This window comes from Aspergillus lentulus, assembly GCF_001445615.1.
Source record: "Aspergillus lentulus DNA, contig: Alt01, strain: IFM 54703, whole genome shotgun sequence".
NCBI classification, from domain to species: domain Eukaryota; kingdom Fungi; phylum Ascomycota; class Eurotiomycetes; order Eurotiales; family Aspergillaceae; genus Aspergillus; species Aspergillus lentulus.
In genome coordinates, this window is record NW_028322123.1 from 881,574 (window position 1) to 902,529 (window position 20,956).

At 52.4% G+C, this 20,956-nt stretch overlaps 9 protein-coding genes across 9 annotated transcripts; 4 read left to right on the plus strand and 5 right to left on the minus strand.

Annotated features, from left to right (window-relative positions):
- Positions 1 to 29: 29 nt before the first annotated feature.
- ALT_0258 (3-oxoacid CoA-transferase) lies at positions 30 to 1,688 on the plus strand (the record flags this gene model as incomplete). Its single annotated transcript, XM_033560263.2, has 3 exons — positions 30 to 92; positions 144 to 1,323; positions 1,375 to 1,688. 3 exons carry the CDS (start codon positions 30 to 32, stop codon positions 1,686 to 1,688), a joined length of 1,557 nt encoding a protein of 518 aa, XP_033416154.2.
- Positions 1,689 to 2,581: 893 nt separating this feature from the next.
- ALT_0259 (glycerophosphodiester phosphodiesterase family protein) lies at positions 2,582 to 3,832 on the plus strand (the record flags this gene model as incomplete). The annotated part of the gene is made up of 1 exon (XM_033560264.1): positions 2,582 to 3,832. The coding sequence occupies one exon, from the start codon at positions 2,582 to 2,584 to the stop codon at positions 3,830 to 3,832; it is 1,251 nt and encodes a 416-aa protein (XP_033416155.1).
- Positions 3,833 to 4,795: 963 nt separating this feature from the next.
- On the plus strand, positions 4,796 to 6,804 carry ALT_0260 (uncharacterized protein; the record flags this gene model as incomplete). Its single annotated transcript, XM_033560265.1, has 2 exons — positions 4,796 to 4,888; positions 4,978 to 6,804. The coding sequence occupies 2 exons, from the start codon at positions 4,796 to 4,798 to the stop codon at positions 6,802 to 6,804; spliced, it is 1,920 nt and encodes a 639-aa protein (XP_033416156.1).
- A 502-nt stretch (positions 6,805 to 7,306) lies between these two features.
- ALT_0261 (putative isochorismatase family hydrolase) lies at positions 7,307 to 8,633 on the plus strand (the record flags this gene model as incomplete). Its single annotated transcript, XM_089598950.1, has 2 exons — positions 7,307 to 7,937; positions 8,407 to 8,633. The coding sequence occupies 2 exons, from the start codon at positions 7,307 to 7,309 to the stop codon at positions 8,631 to 8,633; spliced, it is 858 nt and encodes a 285-aa protein (XP_089456614.1).
- Positions 8,634 to 8,721: 88 nt separating this feature from the next.
- On the minus strand, positions 8,722 to 11,166 carry ALT_0262 (putative endo-1,4-beta-xylanase B; the record flags this gene model as incomplete). The annotated part of the gene is made up of 6 exons (XM_033560269.2): positions 8,722 to 8,971; positions 9,217 to 9,447; positions 9,512 to 9,713; positions 9,764 to 9,854; positions 10,463 to 10,853; positions 10,901 to 11,166. 6 exons carry the CDS (start codon positions 11,164 to 11,166, stop codon positions 8,722 to 8,724), a joined length of 1,431 nt encoding a protein of 476 aa, XP_033416160.2.
- Positions 11,167 to 12,011: 845 nt separating this feature from the next.
- ALT_0263 (putative quinol monooxygenase) lies at positions 12,012 to 12,489 on the minus strand (the record flags this gene model as incomplete). The annotated part of the gene is made up of 3 exons (XM_033560270.1): positions 12,012 to 12,182; positions 12,235 to 12,262; positions 12,308 to 12,489. The coding sequence occupies 3 exons, from the start codon at positions 12,487 to 12,489 to the stop codon at positions 12,012 to 12,014; spliced, it is 381 nt and encodes a 126-aa protein (XP_033416161.1).
- A 487-nt stretch (positions 12,490 to 12,976) lies between these two features.
- ALT_0264 (uncharacterized protein) lies at positions 12,977 to 14,437 on the minus strand (the record flags this gene model as incomplete). The annotated part of the gene is made up of 1 exon (XM_089598951.1): positions 12,977 to 14,437. The coding sequence occupies one exon, from the start codon at positions 14,435 to 14,437 to the stop codon at positions 12,977 to 12,979; it is 1,461 nt and encodes a 486-aa protein (XP_089456615.1).
- Positions 14,438 to 17,564: 3,127 nt separating this feature from the next.
- On the minus strand, positions 17,565 to 18,901 carry dprB (the record flags this gene model as incomplete). The annotated part of the gene is made up of 2 exons (XM_089598952.1): positions 17,565 to 18,658; positions 18,712 to 18,901. 2 exons carry the CDS (start codon positions 18,899 to 18,901, stop codon positions 17,565 to 17,567), a joined length of 1,284 nt encoding a protein of 427 aa, XP_089456616.1.
- A 1,233-nt stretch (positions 18,902 to 20,134) lies between these two features.
- On the minus strand, positions 20,135 to 20,783 carry ALT_0266 (FKBP-type peptidyl-prolyl cis-trans isomerase; the record flags this gene model as incomplete). The annotated part of the gene is made up of 6 exons (XM_033560274.2): positions 20,135 to 20,174; positions 20,230 to 20,271; positions 20,328 to 20,348; positions 20,412 to 20,472; positions 20,529 to 20,596; positions 20,677 to 20,783. 6 exons carry the CDS (start codon positions 20,781 to 20,783, stop codon positions 20,135 to 20,137), a joined length of 339 nt encoding a protein of 112 aa, XP_033416165.1.
- Positions 20,784 to 20,956: the final 173 nt, after the last annotated feature.

Here is a 20,956-nt window from a genome sequence, read left to right on the forward strand (position 1 = left end):
TTCCTCCCTGTTTATACACCCCCTTCATAATGCCTTCACAAGTGGCAACGTGTCTGCGCCTTGTGCGGCAATTCTCTGTCAATCCTGCAAAGGTACGGCACAATTATTCGGAATGATGCGCCAAACTAACAACTGCTCTCTAGCACCAACGGTTCCTCGCACGAGCATTCTCGAGCAGCCTTCACCGGAATGATATCAACAAGGTGGTCGCTTCTGCCGAGGAAGCCATCAAGGATATGAAGCCCAACTCAACCCTTCTTGCCGGAGGATTCGGTCTGTCCGGCGTTCCCGACACACTGATCGGCGCCGTGCGCGCCAACCCCTCGATCACAGGCTTGACCGTTGTCAGCAATAACGCAGGCGTTGATGGAGCTGGCTTGGGTCTGCTCCTCCAGTCGAAGCAGATCAAGAAGATGATTGCCAGCTACGTTGGAGAGAATAAGACCTTTGAGCGGATGTATCTGACTGGCGAGATCGAGCTGGAGCTGACGCCACAAGGCACGCTGGCCGAGCGGTGTCGTGCCGGTGGCGCCGGTATCCCTGCCTTCTTCACCCCAGCGGCCTGTGGAACGGTCGTCCAGACCGGCGAGCTGCCGCTCAAGCATAACCCCGACGGCACGGTGGCTCAGTACAGTCAGCCGCGGGACGTCAAGGTCTTCGACGGCAAGAGCTATGTGATGGAGGAGGCGATCAAGGGTGACTATGCCTTTGTCAAGGCGTGGAAAGCCGATAAGCTGGGTAACTGCCAGTTCCGGTACGCCGCGGCCAACTTCAACGGCGCGATGGGCCGCAACGCCAAGACGACCATTGTCGAGGCCGAGCACATCGTTGAACCGGGTGAGATCGAGCCGGCTGCTATCCACCTGCCGGGTATTTACGTCAAGCGCGTCGTCCAGAGCACGGCTCCAAAGAACATCGAGAAATACACCTTTGCCAAGGAGGATGGTGACGACACTGCCGCCCTCGGCAAGGGCGATACGGCCGCGAAGCGGGAGCGCATCGTTCGCCGTGCCGCCAAGGAATTCAAGAACGGCATGTATGCTAACCTTGGTATTGGCATGCCCATGCTGGCGCCCAACTTTGTCGATCCCTCGGTGGAAGTGATGCTTCAGTCGGAGAACGGTATCCTCGGCCTGGGCCCTTACCCTAAGAAGGGTCAGGAGGACGCGGACTTGATCAACGCCGGCAAGGAGACCGTCACCCTCATTCCCGGTGCAGCAGTCTTCGGCAGTGATGAGTCGTTTGGTATGATCCGCTCTGGACGCATCGACCTGACCATTCTGGGTGCGATGCAGGTGAGCGCGCGTGGTGACCTGGCCAACTGTGAGTCTCTTTTCTTCCCTCATTATTCGCCCGTGACTGACTGTATTGTAGGGATGCTCCCTGGTAAGATCAAGGGCTTCGGAGGTGCAATGGACCTAGTCTCCAATCCCTCCGCCACCAAGGTTGTGGTGACTATGGAGCACACAGATAAGAAGGGCAACCCTAAGATCGTCAAGCAGTGCGAGTTCCCTCTAACCGGCAAAACCTGCGTCAGCCGGATCATCACCGAGCTTTGTGTCTTTGATGTCGACTTTACTGACGGATTGACCCTGGTCGAGCTTGCTGATGGGGTTACTGTCGAAGAGGTCCGGAGCAAGACGGAAGCTCCATTCAAGGTTGCGGACGATGTCAAGCCCATGCTGTGATTTATTGCTATCGTACGCTGTGGTGAAGCAAAATTTTGGAGTTTTATCTGATACCTATGGGCTTGAGCGTGATTGGATTCGGATTGTACATAGCATTTGTTGTATGCCACTTCTATATATCTTGTGCCTTGCTCGTTTTGCTAATGGATGAAAGCCTCTTTGCAGCGTCACTTTCATTCTCATCGAATCGCGTCACTAGTTCAAGGCTTAATTGCGATACGACGGTCCCGGTCTGCATGTACTTCTTCTACCAGAAGTTTGTCATTCTATTTGTTCAGAATTATTCGATACATCGCGTTTTTAAGATCGACTCTGCCGTTCGAAATAGGCTCACGCTGCTCCTTGCTGATCAATGCATCTCCCACGTGGCCATCTGACAAGGATTGACAGGGAAAGAATTCTAGAAATTGGAGACAAAATAGAGAATTCACTGGAGACAACTATGTTTACCTCCAGTCTTTGACAGCTCCACGAGAGAAACTCACGCCAGCCACTGAAGGAAGAGTCCAATCCGGCGACTCAATCACCATCAGTGCTGGATGCATGTGCCGACGGGGGCGTGAACGCCAAGAGCGCCAAGAATCAGTGTTGCTTTCAAAGCGGAGAAAAGTTGGAGATGCGTGCGATTTCGAGCAAGTCAGATGTTATGGTTTGTGCACGGGGTGGTGGACCTTATCAGCGGAAATTGCCATGCAGGGGGGTTTTTTAGATATTGCTACCAAGCGAACTGGGAAGTGAATGGTCCCATGTGCTCATGTCATCATGGAAGAGGCTGGGATGTATTTATGGCTACGAGAGAATACTTGATCTCGAGGATATAAAAGCGCTATGTGACCCGGTTGGAGGGAGTAAGCATCTCCTGCTTACAAGTGCAAGTGCAAATTATCAGCACCATGCATCTCACGTCTCTGGTCCTCACTGCCGGCCTAGCCGCAGCCGCACCCTCGTTCAACCCCCGCGGCAATGATCACGACTCTCGTCCAACAGTCACTAACATCCAGGTCGGGCCTCGTCCGTACTACCTGGTCGACGCAATGGCCGACAGCCCGCTGAAAAAGAAACTCCAGTCCTGCTCGGAGAAGCGCATCAAGCACGCGCCCGCCTTCTCCATCTCCCACCGTGGTGGTCCGCTCGAGTTCCCCGAACACACCCGCGAGGGCATTCTCGCCGCCGCGCGCATGGGCGCAGGCATCATGGAATGCGATGTCGCGTTCACCTCAGACCGCCAGCTCGTCTGCCGCCACTCGCAGTGCGACCTGCACACGACGACCAACATCCTCACCATCCCGAGCCTGGCAGCAAAATGCACCGTCCCCTTCCAGCCCGCGACGAACGGCAAGTCCGCGACAGCCAAGTGCTGCACCTCCGACATCACCCTCGCCGAGTTCAAGACCCTCTGCGCCAAGATGGACGGGTACAATGCTTCCGCTACCACGCCCGAGGACTACCAGCACGGCACGGCGGCGTGGCGCACGGATCTCTACGCGACATGCGGCACGCCGATAGAGCACAACGAGTACATCGAGCTGGTGGACCGTCTGGGCCTGCAGTTCACGCCAGAACTGAAGACGCCGGAGGTGGCCATGCCGTTTGGTGGCAACTACACGCAGGCAATGTACGCGCAGCAGCTCATCGACGACTACAAGGCCCACGGCATCCACCCCTCGCGCGTCTGGCCGCAGTCGTTCCTGCCGGACGACATCTTCTACTGGCTTCAGCATGAGCCCAAATTCGGCAAGCAGGCGATCTACCTCGATGAGCGCGTCGATACCGCGGCCGGATACCAGCAGGCCGTGGACGGAATGGCCGACCTCGCTAAGAAGGGCGTGAAGATTATGGCGCCGCCCATCTTTGCGCTGCTGAATACCACCGCGGACGGGGAGATCGTGCCGTCGACGTATGCGGTTGCGGCGAAGAAAGCCGGGCTGGATATCATTACCTGGTCGCTGGAGCGGTCGGGGCCCCTGAAGGCGGCGGCCGCCAAGGGAGAGTACTATATCCAGTCTGTCAAGTCGACGATCACCGGGGACGGGGATATGTATCGCATTGTGGACGCGTTGGCACGAAAGGTGGGCGTCAAGGGAATTTTCTCGGATTGGCCGGCCACGGTGACGTATTATGCTGCTTGTATGGGATTGGACTAGACTTGTTTGTGCTGTACGATAGACTAGCTGGATTGATTCCTTCAGATTCCTGCATGGCCGAGGTTTCATATATACGAAGTACAACGTTTCGACCTCTCATTCTTAGTCTCCTGGCCTCGAGATCCCACTCTAAATCATCTGTAGGAGCGTCTCTGCACGGAAAAGTAGTCCTCACGTCATATTCCTCCGTCGATCGAGACAATGATGCTGTCTAATTCTGCAGCCGTGGGAAGGCTTGAGTCTTCAGCCAAGCATTCGTGGAATTATGCCCCTCCGACAACGGAAGGAAAGTCACCTGATCGGCCACGTGCCTCAGTGCGTCTGGAAAGTCTTTCTGTTCCAACCAATCAGACAAGCAGAAATCTGTCTGCCAAGAAGCTGCTAATATCGCTTAGACTCTGTTCGGCAGTTCCTCATTGTTGTCCGTGTCCTTCTCTAGAGATGTAGTGTCAACAAGAGGTTGGTTATCCACTGGTGTAGCCTGAATGAGGACAAATCGCTAAACATTTCCTCAACGATCAATCAAAACAAGCCTCTGTGCTCCGTTGTATCCGTCCCTTCCGAACAGTCCGTTCTACAGAGGAGTTATCTGTCTTGAGTCCGAAAGGCGAACAAGTGAAACGCCAAGAATGATCCGACAAGGCCTCGTCATCTCGTGGGGATCTGTGGAACGCACCAGCGGCGAGATCATCCTCCAGCAATGCTGCAGTCAGCGTTGGAGATCCAATAATAATGTTCTGGAAACGGAACGTAGTGAAGACTGAACCAGGCTCGGCAATGTACCTGATCAACGGCTCCTCATTTCCCCTTTTCGTTCGAAATTATACAAGCCTTACGAGTGTTTTTAGTCTGACGGGCTGTCATGGATCTGACCCGCATTTTCTTGTCTTATCACTCTGTCGCAACATTAATTGACACTCCCAGTGTCTTTCCCTCTCCCCTCGACTTTTCAAGTCTCTCACAATGCTGCGATGGGCCTTAGCATTATTGTTGCCGCTCTTCCTGCATAATGTGGCCGCGCAGCAGCTTGACGAGGATCTCATGTCCTTTGTGACGGTAGGCTACTTTATGCTTCTTTCTTTTTCTCCGCCTAGCAAACTGCGAAAGATCGATCGCCGTGCTAATACGAGATCTGCCACCTCCAGCTTCCTCAAATACGAGCCTTGAAATTCGACGTCCACTACCAGGATCGCGACCGTGTCAGCCCTGGTTATTGGTTCGTCGCTCCGTATGGTCAAATCGACCCTGAAGCGCCGACCCATCGATTCGAACAGTATCAGGTTGGACCGTATATCTACGATGGCGACGGCACTCTCGTCTGGGCTGGATCGCCCATGTTCGATAATCGAAACGTTTTTGATTTCAAAGCTGTTCACAGTATCGGGGATGAGCCGCATCTCTCGTTGGTTTGGCAGCATTCATGGGACTATGAAGATCAGGGCCATGGGGTGATTCTGAAAAACAACTATGAGATCCAAAACAAGCTCCCCTTTCGTGAAGATTTGGGCTCCTTCGATATACACGAATTCAATATTCTTGGTGACGGCAAAACGGGCCTGGCGATGACATATCGAGAGCACGAGGTCAGTCTGGAGGACCTTGGGCGCCCTGAAGAGCGAACAGCGATCCTGACCGGTGGGTTCGTGCGACTGGATCTCAACACCGCGGACATCTTGTTCGAATGGGACTCCCTCAACCAGGTTCCCTTGCACGAGTCTGTCCGCTATGGCCCCGACTCGCCGACGGAAGGACGTCCCGGCTGGGACTATGTGCATGCCAACTCCGTCGATATGAATGCTGCGGGAGACTACATTGTGTCCTTCCGCTTCACCAACACCATCTACCTGATTTCGGGGGCGGACGGACGCATTTTGTGGCGGCTCGGAGGCCAGGGCCAGCGCAGCGACTTTGTGCAGGATTTCACTTTTTCCAAACAGCATGACGTCAAATTCGTCGAGTCCAACGGTACTCACCACATCATCTCTTTTCTCAACAACGCCTCGGACGAGGATACAAATGACGAGCCCGTTTCATGCGCTCTGATTGTAGAGCTCGACACCGGCGTACAACCGATGACAGCCAAGGTCCTCCGGCGCTACAACCGCCCTGACGGGGGGCTGACCCGGCTGCGTGGGAACGCGCAGCTGCTTCCCAACAACAACCTTTTTGTCGGCTGGAGTGAACATGGGTACATCACCGAGTTTGCCCCCGAAGGCGAGGTCCTGCTGAGTGCGATGTTCAACTCGACTCGCTTCTCGACCTACCGGGCCTACAAGTTCGAGTTCACCGGCCGGCCCAACACGCCGCCCGACCTGGTCGCCTCAGTCGCCGGGACAGACGCATCTGATCTCGCGACGACATTTTATGTCAGCTGGAACGGGGCCACCGACGTTGCGCGCTGGGACTTTTACGCACGTGCCGCAGCCAACGCCCCGCCTGTCCTCATTGGAAATACCACCAAAACGAATTTTGAGACCATCTATATCGCCCACGGATATCTGGACTGGGTCTCCGCCGAGGCGGTCGATCACGCCGGCAAGGTCCTGGGGGTATCGCGGGTTCATCGGAGCCGTGTGCCCGGCGACTGGGCCGCAGCGGGGTTCAAGGGCGAGGTGGCAGAACTGCATCCTACTGATCCATACCTTTTGTACTCGCAGAAAGAAGCCGACCAGCAACACGGTAGCAACTCGAGCATCCCTGCAGGAGTCGAAGCAGATACAAGCGGTAATAGCAGTATCACACCTGTCGACACTGCGGAGGAGGCTCTCCGGATGGCGCATGAGACGTATGAATTGGTCCGGGACTTTGGGCTTCTCTTTACGTCTGTGCTGGTCCTGTGTCTTGTCGTTGGGATTGCGACGTGTGTGTATACGGTGCTGCGTCGACGGCGCACGAAGACGTACCAGCATGTTCCGAGTGAGGAGGGGCTGCCCGAGGAGCAGATCCGGCTTCAGTCAACGACTCATGAGTGAGTTTGTACATTGTGTACATTCTGTATATATATATTTGCATTTGATACCTGAACTTCACATGATGATATGTGCGTCCACAGCGATAGATAGAACGATTACCTGCTTCCATCCCCTTGACCGTATCCTGAATAATCTAGCTTTATGCACATAGAGATGCATGCTCACCAGACCCAACACAACTGTGTCCGCCTTCACATTATGGATAGACATGGCGGCAGTGGATCTGTAGATGTCCGATACTGATATTGAACAGTCGATATGGGCTGATCTGTATACGCAATCTGATTGGGTCCTGAGGTATATGACAGCGCCAAGAGACAGCTTCAAATTCTAACCAATCAAATCACCCAATTCGAGTGTTTTTCGCTGTTGCTGACAATTACTTTCTACTTGAGTCATGACAGTAGCCTCGCAGTATATAAAGTAAATATCCAATTGCAATTGCAATCGCAATCTACATCTCAATCTCACCTCTATTTAATACCCTACTGATTCAATCAAAATGCTCAACCTCTCCCTCCCCACCGCCCTCGTCCTAATCGACAACCAAGCAGCCTTCACCCACCCAACCTACTGGGGCACCTCGCGCTCCAACCCCTCCTACGAAACCAACCTTGCCTCTTTGCTTCATGCCTTCCGCACAGCCCGAAAGACCAACCCCGCTCTCCCCCTCGAAATCATCCACGTCTTCCACTCCTCCACCTCGCCCACCAGCCCGCTCCACCCCGCCGACCCCAGCAAAGGTGCCCACCCGCTAGACTTCGCGCAGCCCGCGCCCGACAACTCAGAGCCTGTTTTCTGGAAAAACGTGAACTCGTCTTTTATCGGGACAGGGCTGGAGGGGTATCTCCAGACCAAAAAAATCAGGCAGGTGGTGTTTGCGGGGTTGACGACGGATCATTGTGTGTCGACGACGGTGCGGATGGCGGCGAATTTGGGGATTGGGGATGTTTATCCGGAGGGACGGCCGGAGATTCTCGCGGATGGAACGCAGACAGTGAAGCCGGTCGAAAAAGGGGTTGTGGTGCTTGTTAGTGATGCGACGGCGACGTGGGCTAAAGGGGGGTTTGATGCGGAGACGGTGCATAAGGTTTCGGTGGAGAGTTTGAGGGGGGAGTTTGCGGAGGTGATGAGTACGGAGGAGGTGGTGCGTTGCTTAGAAGCTGCTTCATAGAGATAGTTATTTAGGTGGTTAGGAGAAAGCAATGAGGTGTACAGTATTCGCCACTTCGCTGTGGTATGACAGCGGAGATCTTCATTATACTTTATTGTATACATGGATACCTCGAGGTTACCATTTGGGAACCAATGATTCATTCGCATACCAGAGTCCTGACATCATCATGAGTGATCGATATATATAAGAAATGCTGAGGACCTCTACTCTTCTCAGCTTATGTGTATCAGAAAATAATACCTCTAGTGAACCCATAGTCCATACAATGTCCTTGAGACCCATCACCACTACTATCCGGACCTCCCTCCGCTTCAGACCCCTCCCCCTCCTCAGAGCCTACCATCACCCAGAGCTATCCAACAAAGGCGAGAAATGCAAGTCTCTCATCACAGCCAGAGCTTATGACTACTAATCATGGTGATTAGTCTACATCCCGCCGCAATACCCCGACAATTTTGAATCTCCCCCCCTCATCAAGAAAAAAGACAGCAGCGGCCACGAGAGATGGGAGGAGATTGACTCGACAGTAAGCGAGGCGTCGGTCAAGGCTGATCGGGGCGACGTGCAATTCGAGGTGAAGCAGCAGGAGAGCAAGAGTAAGAAGAAGGTTCGGCAGGATTTGGAGCCTGAGCCGACTGTTCACGATATGTGATTATCAAAATTGCCAGCCGTCTGTCTGTCTGCGATGCGACTGAGAATGTAACTGATTGATATCATTTATATCTATTGAAATGAACTAATTAACCTGCTGTTTCAACCTCCTGCACTTCCACTTTCCTGTCTACCTGAACATCTCGAGCATACTGCCCCGGGGTGACGGTTCGGCCTCCCTTGGACGACAAGACTCCCCCTGTAACTCCCCACTTGGCAAAGAGTAGCGGGATAACCTCCAGCTCCGGGCCCTTAGTCTCAGGATAGAAGCAGTAGACCATCGGGATGAAGGCGGCATTCAGCACGGCAAAGATAATGAACATTTCCCACCGATGTTCGCTACTTCGTCAGCACGTCTCAGAAGCATAAGCACAGGGACACCCACCAAACGCAATCGGGGTAATCTTCACCACCGCAAAAACCGCCATCCAGTTCCACCCCGACGCAATCGCCTGCATCTTCGTGCGCACGCGCGTGGTATTAATCTCCGCGGAATAGAACCACGGCACAGGCAACCAGCCAACCCCATAGAACAACTGGAAGACAAAGATAAACGCCGTGACTCTCCAATGCGGCCTCCTCACGCTCCAGCGAGAGGAGGATCGAAACCATCACGAAACAGACACAGGCCCGCGGAGCAGACCATCAGCAGCGTTCGGCGGCCGAAGCGGTCCATCTGGAGGACGAGGATGGCGTTGCCGACGAGATAGGTGCACTGCACGGCGCCGCTGAGGATTGGGGCTAGGTTGCGGCTCATGTGCATGTTCTCCTGGAAGGAGAGGGGGAAGCGCCAATGGAATGAGGACTCGGTGAAGCTGGTTCCGTAGTCCATCCTTCCGTCGTCAGTATCTTCTCTTTAACTGGACGGCGACAACGTACCAATAGGCGATCACAACCCCAAGGATTGTAACCGTCCCCTGGAGGGTCAGTAAAGCGCCCCGTATCCCCACCGGCGAGCATTCACTCTGATACACCGGCGCCGTTGACGAGGTCATCCCGTCCCCGACCTGCATTGCGGCGTCGGAGTTGTTGAAGTCGCGGCCAAAGCGATTTTGTGCGCCGATGATACTGGACATGACTCCTATTTCGTCTGTCAGCTCGAATTGGCGTCGAGAAAGAAGGGGGGTTTACCTTGGTCGAATCCTAACAGGAGAACGGCCAGGCAGGAGGCCATGGTGATGGCTGTAATCAAGGCCTTGCCTCGGAAGTTGATTCTGTAGAACTGTGTACGGTCTGTAGCCTTGAACGGTACATATCGATAGATGTGAATGTAGACAGGCCGGGCATCTTTATCTGATCATGTCGCTTCGTGGAGTCATACCCCGACGCAGTGAGGATCCCCCACAGTCAGGCCAAGACGGATGACGATCATGGAAGCTTTCTTGGTTTTATTTGAGGAGATAGACATGTATGTGGAGACAGCTTCATAGTGCACATGTACAGCTCTGGACCGTTGGGGGAAAGACTCCCGAACGCGGAGGCCCTCCCGGGGAAGATTGACAGAACAAAGATTCGCTTGAGGATTATCATATGGAAATGTGAGTACTAAATAGAGCCATATAAATCAGAGTCAACTATTGAGCACTTGATATTTATTGGAACTAAGCATGGGTCACTGGCAGAAGCTACGGCGGAAAGAAGCTTTGTGGCTTGTCTTACCGAGACTCGATAGAGTAGAATGTGATCATATATTAGCAGAGAAAGCGAGTACTCTAGACAGCAGAGACAGTCAACGTATGGACAATGAGCTATACTAGTCGAATGGCACATCAGAGAACCAGATCTCTGACCGGCTGTAGGTACACCTGATCAAAGCAACCTCTAAGAAACAGTGATAGTAGCAGACCCGCTGCTCTGGTACCCCTCCGTCGCAACTATCATATAGTTAAAGTTCCCCAACTTCAGACCCGCCTTGGTCCATGCATCAAAGTGGTTCTTCGTCGTCACAGTGCCGCCCACGCGGTGCGAAGTCCGAACAGACCAGTACTGGTCAAAGTTCGCCGTGCCCTGGATCGATGGCGCATTCGTCCGGGTCGTCTTGTAGAGGCCGTAGGTGCCGCCGTCGCTCTCGACGGTGCCGAGATGGGTGGCGCCACTGGAGGGGTTATAGGAGCCGTAGCTCTCCACGATGTAATATTCGACAAGCGGGTCGGTCATCCAGCCGTACACGGAGAGGTAGCTGTTTCCGCTGGGCTCCCAGGAGCCGCTGTAGGTGACCGTTCTGAATCCATTAGCTTGAACCTACCAAGCTGGGAGAAAGAATCGTACCTCTCACTGCCTGGGTTCCAACCCTTTCCAGCAACAAAGTTGCCGCAGTTAGTCCAGTCGACGCTGTACTGGCCGCCGTTGCCGTTGGTGTAGGTCACCTTGCCGCCGCCGTCGGTCCAGAAGGAGTAGTAGTAGCCGTTGTTTGTGCCAGTCTGGGAGGAGGAGAGCTGGCGCTTGGCTAGCTCGACGTATTGCTCCGAGCCGGGTGCAGCCAGCACACCAGCGACGGTGGAGAGAGCGAGAACGAGAGAAGAGAAGGATACCATATTGCTTGATTGCTTCAATGGTGAAGAGGAGGTCCTGGTGGCGACTCCAAGGCTTAAGTAGCCATTGTTTCAACGGATTTTAGCCGATGAAGGGATTACGAATTCTTTGGTCAAAACGAATCTCATGATCTCAGATAAATTGTCTGTTTCATGTTGTGATCGACACCCACTTCTGCCGGTGGGCCGTTAGATAGATATTGTAACTGGATTGAAGGAGTGATCGGCAGCATTGTCTCAGTTTCGCTGGGACATGGATTACCTGGAGCACTCCATGTCTCAGGCGGAGTGCAGACATGAGAAGAAGATTGCTGTGTTGTATGATGATTTCTCACCTTTGCCAATAGAAGAACAACCGCATTTTTTGGCTCCCATTTAAGCTTATTGATTGCCAAGGATAGGGCAGAGCACTATAAAGGAACAACTGGACATCGGCTTAATGCATGTCTCACAAATAAGCACCAGAGGAGCTATAATGCGGGGGAGGTGCAGTATCCCCGAATTTGCCGCGTACAAAAAGTAATCATTGAAAATTCTTTCCCCGGATAAACAATGCCTGAGCAGTAGGATTATCCTGCATAAATCGTGACTAGGATTGGCCTATATTTTGCCGCCAGCCGTGATGCTGCATGGCACTTTAGCCGAACGTCGACTGTCGAGAGAAACTAGTCGGCAAAAGTGATAACAGTGCTAGATGCTGTTGATTTGTCGAACCTGAGCTAATAATGAATATGAGAGACCATCAGTAATGTAAAACATATGTTTCACTCAGTCCCAAGGAGAATTGGCTGTTCTTAAAATGCATGGTAGACACGAAATACATACATACATACATCCATTTCCATCCATCATGCCACCTTCTTCACATCATCGATTGCATGATTATAACCCCCATTCTCCATTTTCACTGCAACGTACGGCGGCCCAACACGATCCAGCACTTTGACCTCTCGGGGTTTGAGATACAACGGCATCGTCGCCGCAAAGTACTCTTTATAGTACGGCTTATTGGCTTGGACCTAGCGCATATCAGATCCTGCAATATATTCTCCGTATATTTACGTAACCTACCTCAACGAGCCATTCCATTGGCTTTGACCTGTCCCAGTTAGCTAAGTTCTTGATTATATTGGCGACAGCATACCAGTTTTCCACCCATGTGATTGCCCCCGGGTTCTCAGGATCTTGATAGACCTCGAAAAAAGTGCATTCTGGCTCTGCGATGACGGCCTCGTATACTGGTTTGAATGCTTTCCAGAATGTTGGGAGATTCGCTGGGTCGATGTAGACCGTCATGTGGAGGGAGATGCCTTGGAAGAGTGCCATATTGCATGCAGATGAGAGGTGACTGTGAGGTTGAATGTTGGTGATCGTTGTCTGCTTGCCTCTTCGGATAAGGTCAGTATTTATTCCGGAGATTAACGTTGAGGTTGTGATGATTGACTGTCAAGGGGTCCAGCATAACGTTATGCTGGCGCTTGGCGTCAACCCTACAGTTTATTACTGCAGAGAGATGCGACCCGAGATTGCTCATGGATTGCCATGGCATGTTTCTAGATCCTAAAAATGCTTCTGGAAGGGAATCGAATATTGAAACGGATTGCTTGATAGCTTCATTATGCAGCTCTATCGCTGATGTTGATCTTGATCGTAAGGAGTGACACATTCGGTATTACATGATAGTGGGAGACAGGCAAAAAGACGCAAGCTCCAATAATAATTGGAGTCACACAGCAAAGACACAGACACGGGATAGTCAGACAGGTATTAGAAAAGTACAGCAGGACAGGATAAACATTGTCTTTTCACCCCTTCACTGATCGCAGTCGCAGTCCTCGGAGTCATCACCGCCCGCGGACGAGTCGTCGCCCTCACCAGCGTCATTACCGTAGTCATCGCCGTTGTCACCGGTAGTCGCATCGGCGCCGGTCTCGTCGCAGTCCTCACCATTGTCAGAGCCCGATCCACCAGTCGCAGAGGCACCGGCAGAGGCGCTCGCACCGGCACTGGCGGAGGCAGTGGCAGAGGCCGAGGCGCCGCCGGTACCAGTAGCGCTGCCGCCAATGCTGATACCGCCAGAGCTGGAGCCAGAGCCGCCTGCGCTTCCACCGGCGGAGCCGCCAACAGAACCAGAGCCAGAGCCAGAACCTTCGGTCGAGCCGGAGCCGGAACCAGTAGCAGAGGCACCCGTGTCGCCGCCGGCCGAGCCGCTAGCAGAACCGCCAGTAGAGCCGGAACCTTCAGTCGAGCCGGAGCCGGAGCCAGTAGCAGAGGCACCAGTGTCACCACCTGCCGAGCCACCTGCAGATCCTCCGGCGGAACCACCTGCGCTTCCTCCAACACTACCAGAGCCGCCAACAGAGCCTGTGGCAGAACCTCCAGTAGAACCAGAACCAGAACCAGTAGCTGAGGCACCAGTGTCACCACCTGCCGAGCCACCCGCAGATCCTCCAGCCGAGCCGGTAGCCGAACCTCCGAGAGAACCAGTCGCGGAGCCACCAGCGGAACCACCAGCAGTACCAGAAGCGGAACCACCTGCTGAGCCTCCAGCGGAACCTCCAAGAGAACCACCAGCAGTACCAGAAGCGGAACCACCAAGGGAACCGGTAGCAGAGCCACCGGCTGAACCAGATCCTGTAGCAGAAGCACCGGTATCACCGCCAGCACTTCCTCCAGCGCTGCCACCAGCAGATCCACCAACAGATCCTCCAAGGGAGCCACCGGCAGAACCACCAGCAGAACCACCAGCAGAACCACCAGCAGAACCACCAGCAGAACCACCAGCAGAACCACCAGCAGAACCACCAGCAGAGCCACCGGCAGAACCACCGGCCGAGCCGCCTGCAGAACCACCAACACTCACTCCTCCTTCACCATTTTCGTCACAGTCTTCGCCGGAGCCAGCGCTGCCGCCGAGGCCCAGGCCACCGCCGAGGCCACCACCAAGATGACCGCCGAGGCCACCACCGAGATGACCACCAAATCCAAGGCCACCCCATCCACCGCTGCCACCAGCGGAGCCACCGGCTTCACCCTCACAGGCTTCACATTCAGCGGATCCGGATCCGCCAAAACCATGGGAGAGCAGACCAGACAGAAGGCCGAAGGTACGGGCCTTCAAGTGAGAATCCTCCTTGGAAGGGTGGGAGATGGGAGTCAGGAGTCTGGCGGTACGGGTCGGGGCGTTAGAATCCTGATTTTGAGGAAGGGTATTCACCGGCGCAGCCAGTGTTGAAGTTGCCGAGAGGGCGAGAAGAGAAAGAGCGAGATGCATATTGAACGAAGGAAGAACGATGGTATTCAGTAAGTAAGAAGAGAGAAGAGAGAAAAACGAGAGGAAAAGAAGGAGGAGATGCTTCTACCAGAGGAGCAGTGAGTGGATTGGTGGATGATTAGGAGGAAGAGGATGGGAAGTTGAGAGGTATTTATGCCTTGTGGTTACTATTTGAGAGCTGCAAAGATGTTCTTCCTGCCTCTGGAAGGTATGATTCTATTCCAGGCGGATGAAACGATGGCGTCAAGAGGGCAGGGCTTGATGGTGATCCGAGTTTTGGACAGAGACAACGACATGGGGTGAAACCTGCTAGCACCCCGAGTTGGGGCTTCAAGGGCCGATCGAGTAGCAAGCTACTTCGGGTAACATCGTTGCTACAAGTTCGCGCAGATGTCGTGCAATAGATCTGTCCACCAGGGTGTCAGTTTGTCTTAAGGAAACCATTGAGCTCAAGGGATACGAACAGAAGTGAATTATGTTTAGCATCATGGCATCAGAATACGGACCTGCATCCATGACTGCAACAGACGAACCATCATCATACTCTACAGTGCAGCTTGGAGAACCGATTTTGCTAAGCGAATAGAGTTACCCCGGTGGAGACTCCAGCCTTAGCACGAAATGTTCAATTGAACATCGCACGAACGAGTTCTCCTTCTGAACCTTCTGGCTCCTGGCCAAGTCTTGTTTTTGCTCAAGCTCGGGTTTTGGATCGTCTGATGCCGGCTAGACCATGCGATCACCAGGGGTTTACCCCGTAGTTCAGTTTGAGAAGTTCTAATTTTGGTCTTCCGATTACCCGTACCATGCAAAAATCATCGGAATGCCTCTTGGGGTAAAGAAAGCGAGAAGAATCGAGATGTAACGAACTAGTGATCTGCCCTCGACAGCAAGTGCATGTGTCAGGGATCCAGCGTAACATTGGAACTTGGTTCAGAGGTAATTCGAGACCTCGGTATGGACTGGCTGCATGAATTCAGTTTCCTATTGGTATGAGTGAGTCAAGGAATCTGCTCAGCCTGTCCACATCCCGTAGCGACAGTTCCGTGCTCACCAGAGTCAAGGCATGTGAGAACTCCAAACAAGTCCCAAGCCTGAACTCCTGAGCAGTTCCTCTGTCGCAAACCATGACTAGCAGGGACTTGAAACTGGCTAGTTGGTTCCAAAGTGGATATTACCAAACTCCGATCTTCGATGCCAAGCACCGGACTGTTTCTTCTCTCTGCAGGATCCTTGGAGGCTGGAACGTTCGGGGAAGTTTGTCTCACTTCTAAGCGACCTATGCAATGGCTCTTGATGCTGGAATGATCAGGAATTGATGATATGTCGCCCGCTTTGCTGAATTCTCAATTCTCACCATGACCGTGTGCAAGTGGATGAAACGGATGGGTCCGACTAGAGGTAAACAACCCCTGATGCCAAGACCTCGCCTATTGCCCCCAGCATCTTCCCCAGCGTTGAGATCTACTTACTGATCGATACTGGGAAAATCGTAGAATTCTTATCTATGGAGTGATATGCACTATTTTCAGCCTTGTGCATGTAGACTTGAGTCAATTACTCCTAACTAAATATAGGCATTGCTGAAACCCAACCATGCACTCGTGAAGACTGCAGCTATCCACACCCTGGAAACTCGACGTAGGGCGCAATGCGTATTGCCTCAAGCTATACTGACCCCAGCGCTATAATACTGTTATAGTCATGTGCAGAGCGTTTAGTTTGCCTATTTGCGTAAATGCTGATCGAGAATTGGACACTAATCCGTGGTTGTGATAGACCGTCCACTCATCCTCTCCCTGTTGGAGATATAGGTCAAAATCAACATCTTAATTCGAGACTGTATCTCGAGACTAGACAGGAAAGTATGTGCTCTATGCAGTAGGAATTCCAAAGCTCAATGCGTGTTCAGATTGCGATATCTCCACTGTATACTAAGACAGGTGATTATTCTGAACAGATTATACCTGATACTTTAGTACTAACGGTCTATAAGTTGCGTCAATCGAGTTCCCTATGTGTAGTACTCAAATATGCGCGTTAAAGTAGGTGTTTGAACATCTGCATGACAAACAGAAATGACAGAATGAAATACGTGATCCATGGCATGAAGAGATCGACAAGGATTGTCCCAAAACTGGGACTTTTGACTACGGGGTATGGCCCAGAAGCGATGTTTTGGATAGTACAGCATGACCAGATGACCTGCCTCAGTAGGTTGCTCCACTGCATCCACTGGGATACCTGGAAAGGAAAAACAGACGCGATATAGGATAGAACGACAAGGATTGAGAAGAATCAACCATGGTTATTCAAGATTACCGCTGAGATCGCTACCAAACCACCTGTGATTTCATCCGACTTCTTCCGATGAGCATATTCGATATAGAATTCCTTATCATGTTATGTCAGGTGCTACGATATGTCCTTTTCCCTACCGACCGTTCAGTTGAGCCACAGGAATTTTCGAAATCAACTCAGCGTACAACGCTTTCTCGTTCGAAATCAACAAGTCACAACGCTTTCTCCTTTCACCAATCCTCAACCAGACTGTTTAGCTCTCAGGGATAGGGTTCGGAATAACAATGCCTATCTTCTCCAGAGAAATCTACCAGTAATACCCCTACTCAGCATAACAGTGACTGATATGCAGGGGAACACAACAGATATTAGGCCTCCAGCACCAATATACTCTCTACCCAAAGATTCTCTGAAGCAGGATCGAGCATCGCAATCACCCCAAACCGAGACAGTACGCCGCTGACCGCATGTCAAACACACGCCTTCGTGCTCTACCTCCGAAAGGTTAACGTCTTGGGCAAAGACCCGGCCAGCAGTGAGAGACAATTAGCCAAGTCCCCTACGGCATGAATGTATGGACGAGTAATGGCCGGGATGCCTGCTACGATGGGATTCGAGAACCTACGGAGGGAGATCAGAGCACGAGAGCTTTAGTTACTCTTTGTACGTAGGTGTTGCGATTGTTACTAAGAGCTGCAGCAAGATTTAGATAAGATGAGTGTCATTGGTCATAATACTAATCATAAAAGACATCGTCACGGCATAAGAGGATATCAAAACCATTCAACTTCAAGCGTGCGAAAAAAAGATGAAATGGGTATCATGCTTAGAAACCACGCTGGGTGCCCAGGGTGCCACGGTTGTCCAAGTCAGAATCAACACGAGGATCCACCTTGTTCATCAGGTTGGAGTTGTGGGGTCCCGCGGTGTGAGTGGTAGTGCCAGGGGCGTTGTAGCTGTTGGAAGCAAGAGCCTCGTGGCGGGCGCGGTTGTCCCTGTCAGAATCGACGCGGGGGTCCACCTTGTTCATCAGGTTGGAGTTGTGAGGACCGGCATTTGTGCTGGTGTGAGTCCCCATGCCAGTTCCCATGCCAGTTCCCATGCCAGTGTTCATACCAGCGCCAGAACCGTGGGCGTGGCCAGTACCGTAGGAACCAGTAGTTCCGTGGGTAGTGCCGCGGTTGTCCATGTCAGAGTCAACGCGGGGATCGATCTTGTTGGCAAGGTTGGAAGAATGAGGACCGTGAGCACCTCCCATGGCCTGATGGCGGGCACGGTTATCCATGTCGGAATCGACGCGGGGGTCGACCTTGTTCATCATGTTCGAGTTATGGGGGCCGACGTTCGAGCTGGTGTGGGTGCCAAAGGTGTTTCCGGCGCCGGTACCGTGGGTAGCGGTAGTTCCGTAAGCACCACGGTTGTCCCTGTCAGAGTCGATACGGGGGTCGACCTTGTTCATCATGTTCGAGTTGTGAGGTCCGGCGTTGGTAGAAGTTGTGCCGTAGGTGTTGTGGGCACCGCTGGCATAAGCGCCGGTAGTGGCTCCAGCACCAGTGTGGGCACGGTTATCTGAAAGAGTCAGTACGCCATCAGGACGACCGAGTCGGTTCTTCTCACCTCTGTCGCTGTCAACGCGGGGATCAGCCTTGTTGGCGAGGTTAGAGCTGTGAGGGCCGTGGGCTCCACCAATAGCTTCATGCCGGGCGCGGTTGTCCGCATCAGAGTCGACGCGAGGATCAAGCTTGTTCGCAACGTTGGAGCTGTGCGGGCCGTGGGTGGTGCTGGTAGTGCCAGTAGTGCCAGTAGCAGCAGAGTGGCCATGGCCAGGCTCGATGGGGCGAGGACCGTGGGTGCTGGTGTGAGCGACCTTTTCACCATCTGGGCCCCGGGTTATCGTGGCGTGAGAACCAGGGTGGTGGTCTTTAGCAGTGGTTAGCATTTGTAGGAAAGCTTGAGGTGCGAATAGAACATACCACGGTGGCTGTCGACGCGGGGATCGAGCTTATTGGCGAGCTTGGAGTGGTGAGGACCATGGTTGGTGGTCGTGGTATCAGCAGTGGTGTGGTGAGTGCCGTGCTGAGTACCAGTGGTATTGGAGGTGTGGGTGGAATCGTGGTGATGGCCAGTAACGGCGTCCTTGACCTTGTGCATGAGTCCAGACATTATGATGGGTTGTTCGTATCAGGGTATATTAGAAGATAAAGGTAGAAAGTTTGATGGAAAAGTTCAATGATGATTGCTTGATTGTTCAATTCAGTACGTTGATTGTTGTATGTTGAAGATGGAAGAATCTCAAGAGCATCTCGAAGCTTTATATCTTTAATTCAGCAATGAAAACAAATGACGTCAAGTCATCGAGCTCCATTCCAACTCATTCAGGCGCATTTCATTATTCACTCGTGGGTCCCTCCACATTGAACCTGTCATATCAACCCCTGGCAGTACCTGAATGGAGCTGCCACATACCGGTCTGGGGTCATATCATATGTCGTCATACCTACGATGGTAGGTCATTATGTAACCCACGATCACTTCACCAGCCACAGTGATACCGCCACAACGGTCTACTTCGCTCCAGGTCTCATGTTACGATCTGGTCATTCGCCAATGAAACATCTCAAGGTGTTACTGGTCTCTGGTCGATTGAGGTTGAACAGATTCGTATCGCTTTAGCTATGTAGCTGGGACTTTCCACCAATCGCCATGCGAAAAAAGGCACACGGACGACAATCAACTCAACCTTATCTCATGTATAAGCCACAAGGACTGTCATAGTCTGTCACTGCTTCTATTTTAGAATCCAGTCTTCAAGTTGCAGCATCCAATATCGCTGATCATGACTTCAGCCTTATGTCTGAGGCGCCAGAGTTAACTAGAAGAGGTTAGTCTGCTATGACGCGGGGCAGCTTGACGCGTCGCGGTGGATATCTGGCCTCAGGCACCGTGCGCTGATGTCATCCCTACAGTCAGACAAGTACATTGTACTACACCTACTACTGGTTCCATACTGGTATCTACCTGACTTATTCTTTGATAAGATCAAAGGACAATTGCAGTGATATCATACCCTGTGCAATGAGATAAGTTCCTCCCACAGTGGAGATTCTCAGTCACAGACTCGCAGCCTCAACCAGCCTTTACTTACCCCTTACCCACAAGTCACTTCTTCGCTACGGGTGGAATTGTTGGGACTGATCTACAATTGCACAGGTAAATGCTCCATGAGATCATAGGGTCTCATATGTGCTTCGTTGCGTATCTACATTGGTTTCCTACATGTATACAGAGTATGTCGATCCTTGTGATCCTAAGTCACCATGAATCATGGCGCCAAGTAACAGTAGAATTGCAATTATTCAAGCATTGATTCTATATCCTATCACTTGCGGAAGGGATCTAAGCCTTCTTGTTGTTGATGGCAAGAAGCTCAACCTCGCTATAACCCAGTCAGCTCCCATCACTATCCACAGCAGCACACAGGGACAACTTACAAAATGAGGGTGGAGTTGCCAGGAATGACAGGGGGGAAGCCACTAAAATGAAAATGTGTCAGTTCACCGAACACAATGTCCAGGCCGTAGACACATACCGAGCACCGTAGCCGTAGTCACTATCAAATCACCCATTAGCAAACGGACTAGCTATAGAATCAAACCGAAGCAGACAAACTTACGGGGTAATGGTGAGGACAGCCTTCTCGCCAAGGCTCATCTGAGGGACACCCTCATCCCAACCTAGGTATCCTCGTCAGCACAGAACATCCCAGCGGATTCGTATCAAGATAAGGTACCCTTGATGACACGGCCGGTACCGATCTGAGTCTGGAAGGGGTCTTTCCGGTCGACGGAGCTGTCGAACCTAGAGTTCACCATCAGTAATGTAGTCACACAAAAAGCAGGGAGTCCTGCTCATAAAACAGTGGATAGCTAGACACCTACTTTGATCCGTCGGTCAGTTTACCGGTGTAGTGGATGGTGACAAAGTCGCCCTTCTTGGGGAAATCGACGCCGTTGCCGGCGGACACGAGCTGCTTGGTGACACCCATTGTGATTTCTGGTGGAGAATAGAGGAAGAACGAGGTAAATCTGGAGTTGGATTGAGATCAGGGGAAAGGAGGAGATTTCTGTTGAATTTCCATCTCCAGGGCGGGGTATCTCAGCAAAGCGCGCGGTGGGGGCACACCCCACCATGGTAGCTTCTCATTGGTCAGAATTTAGA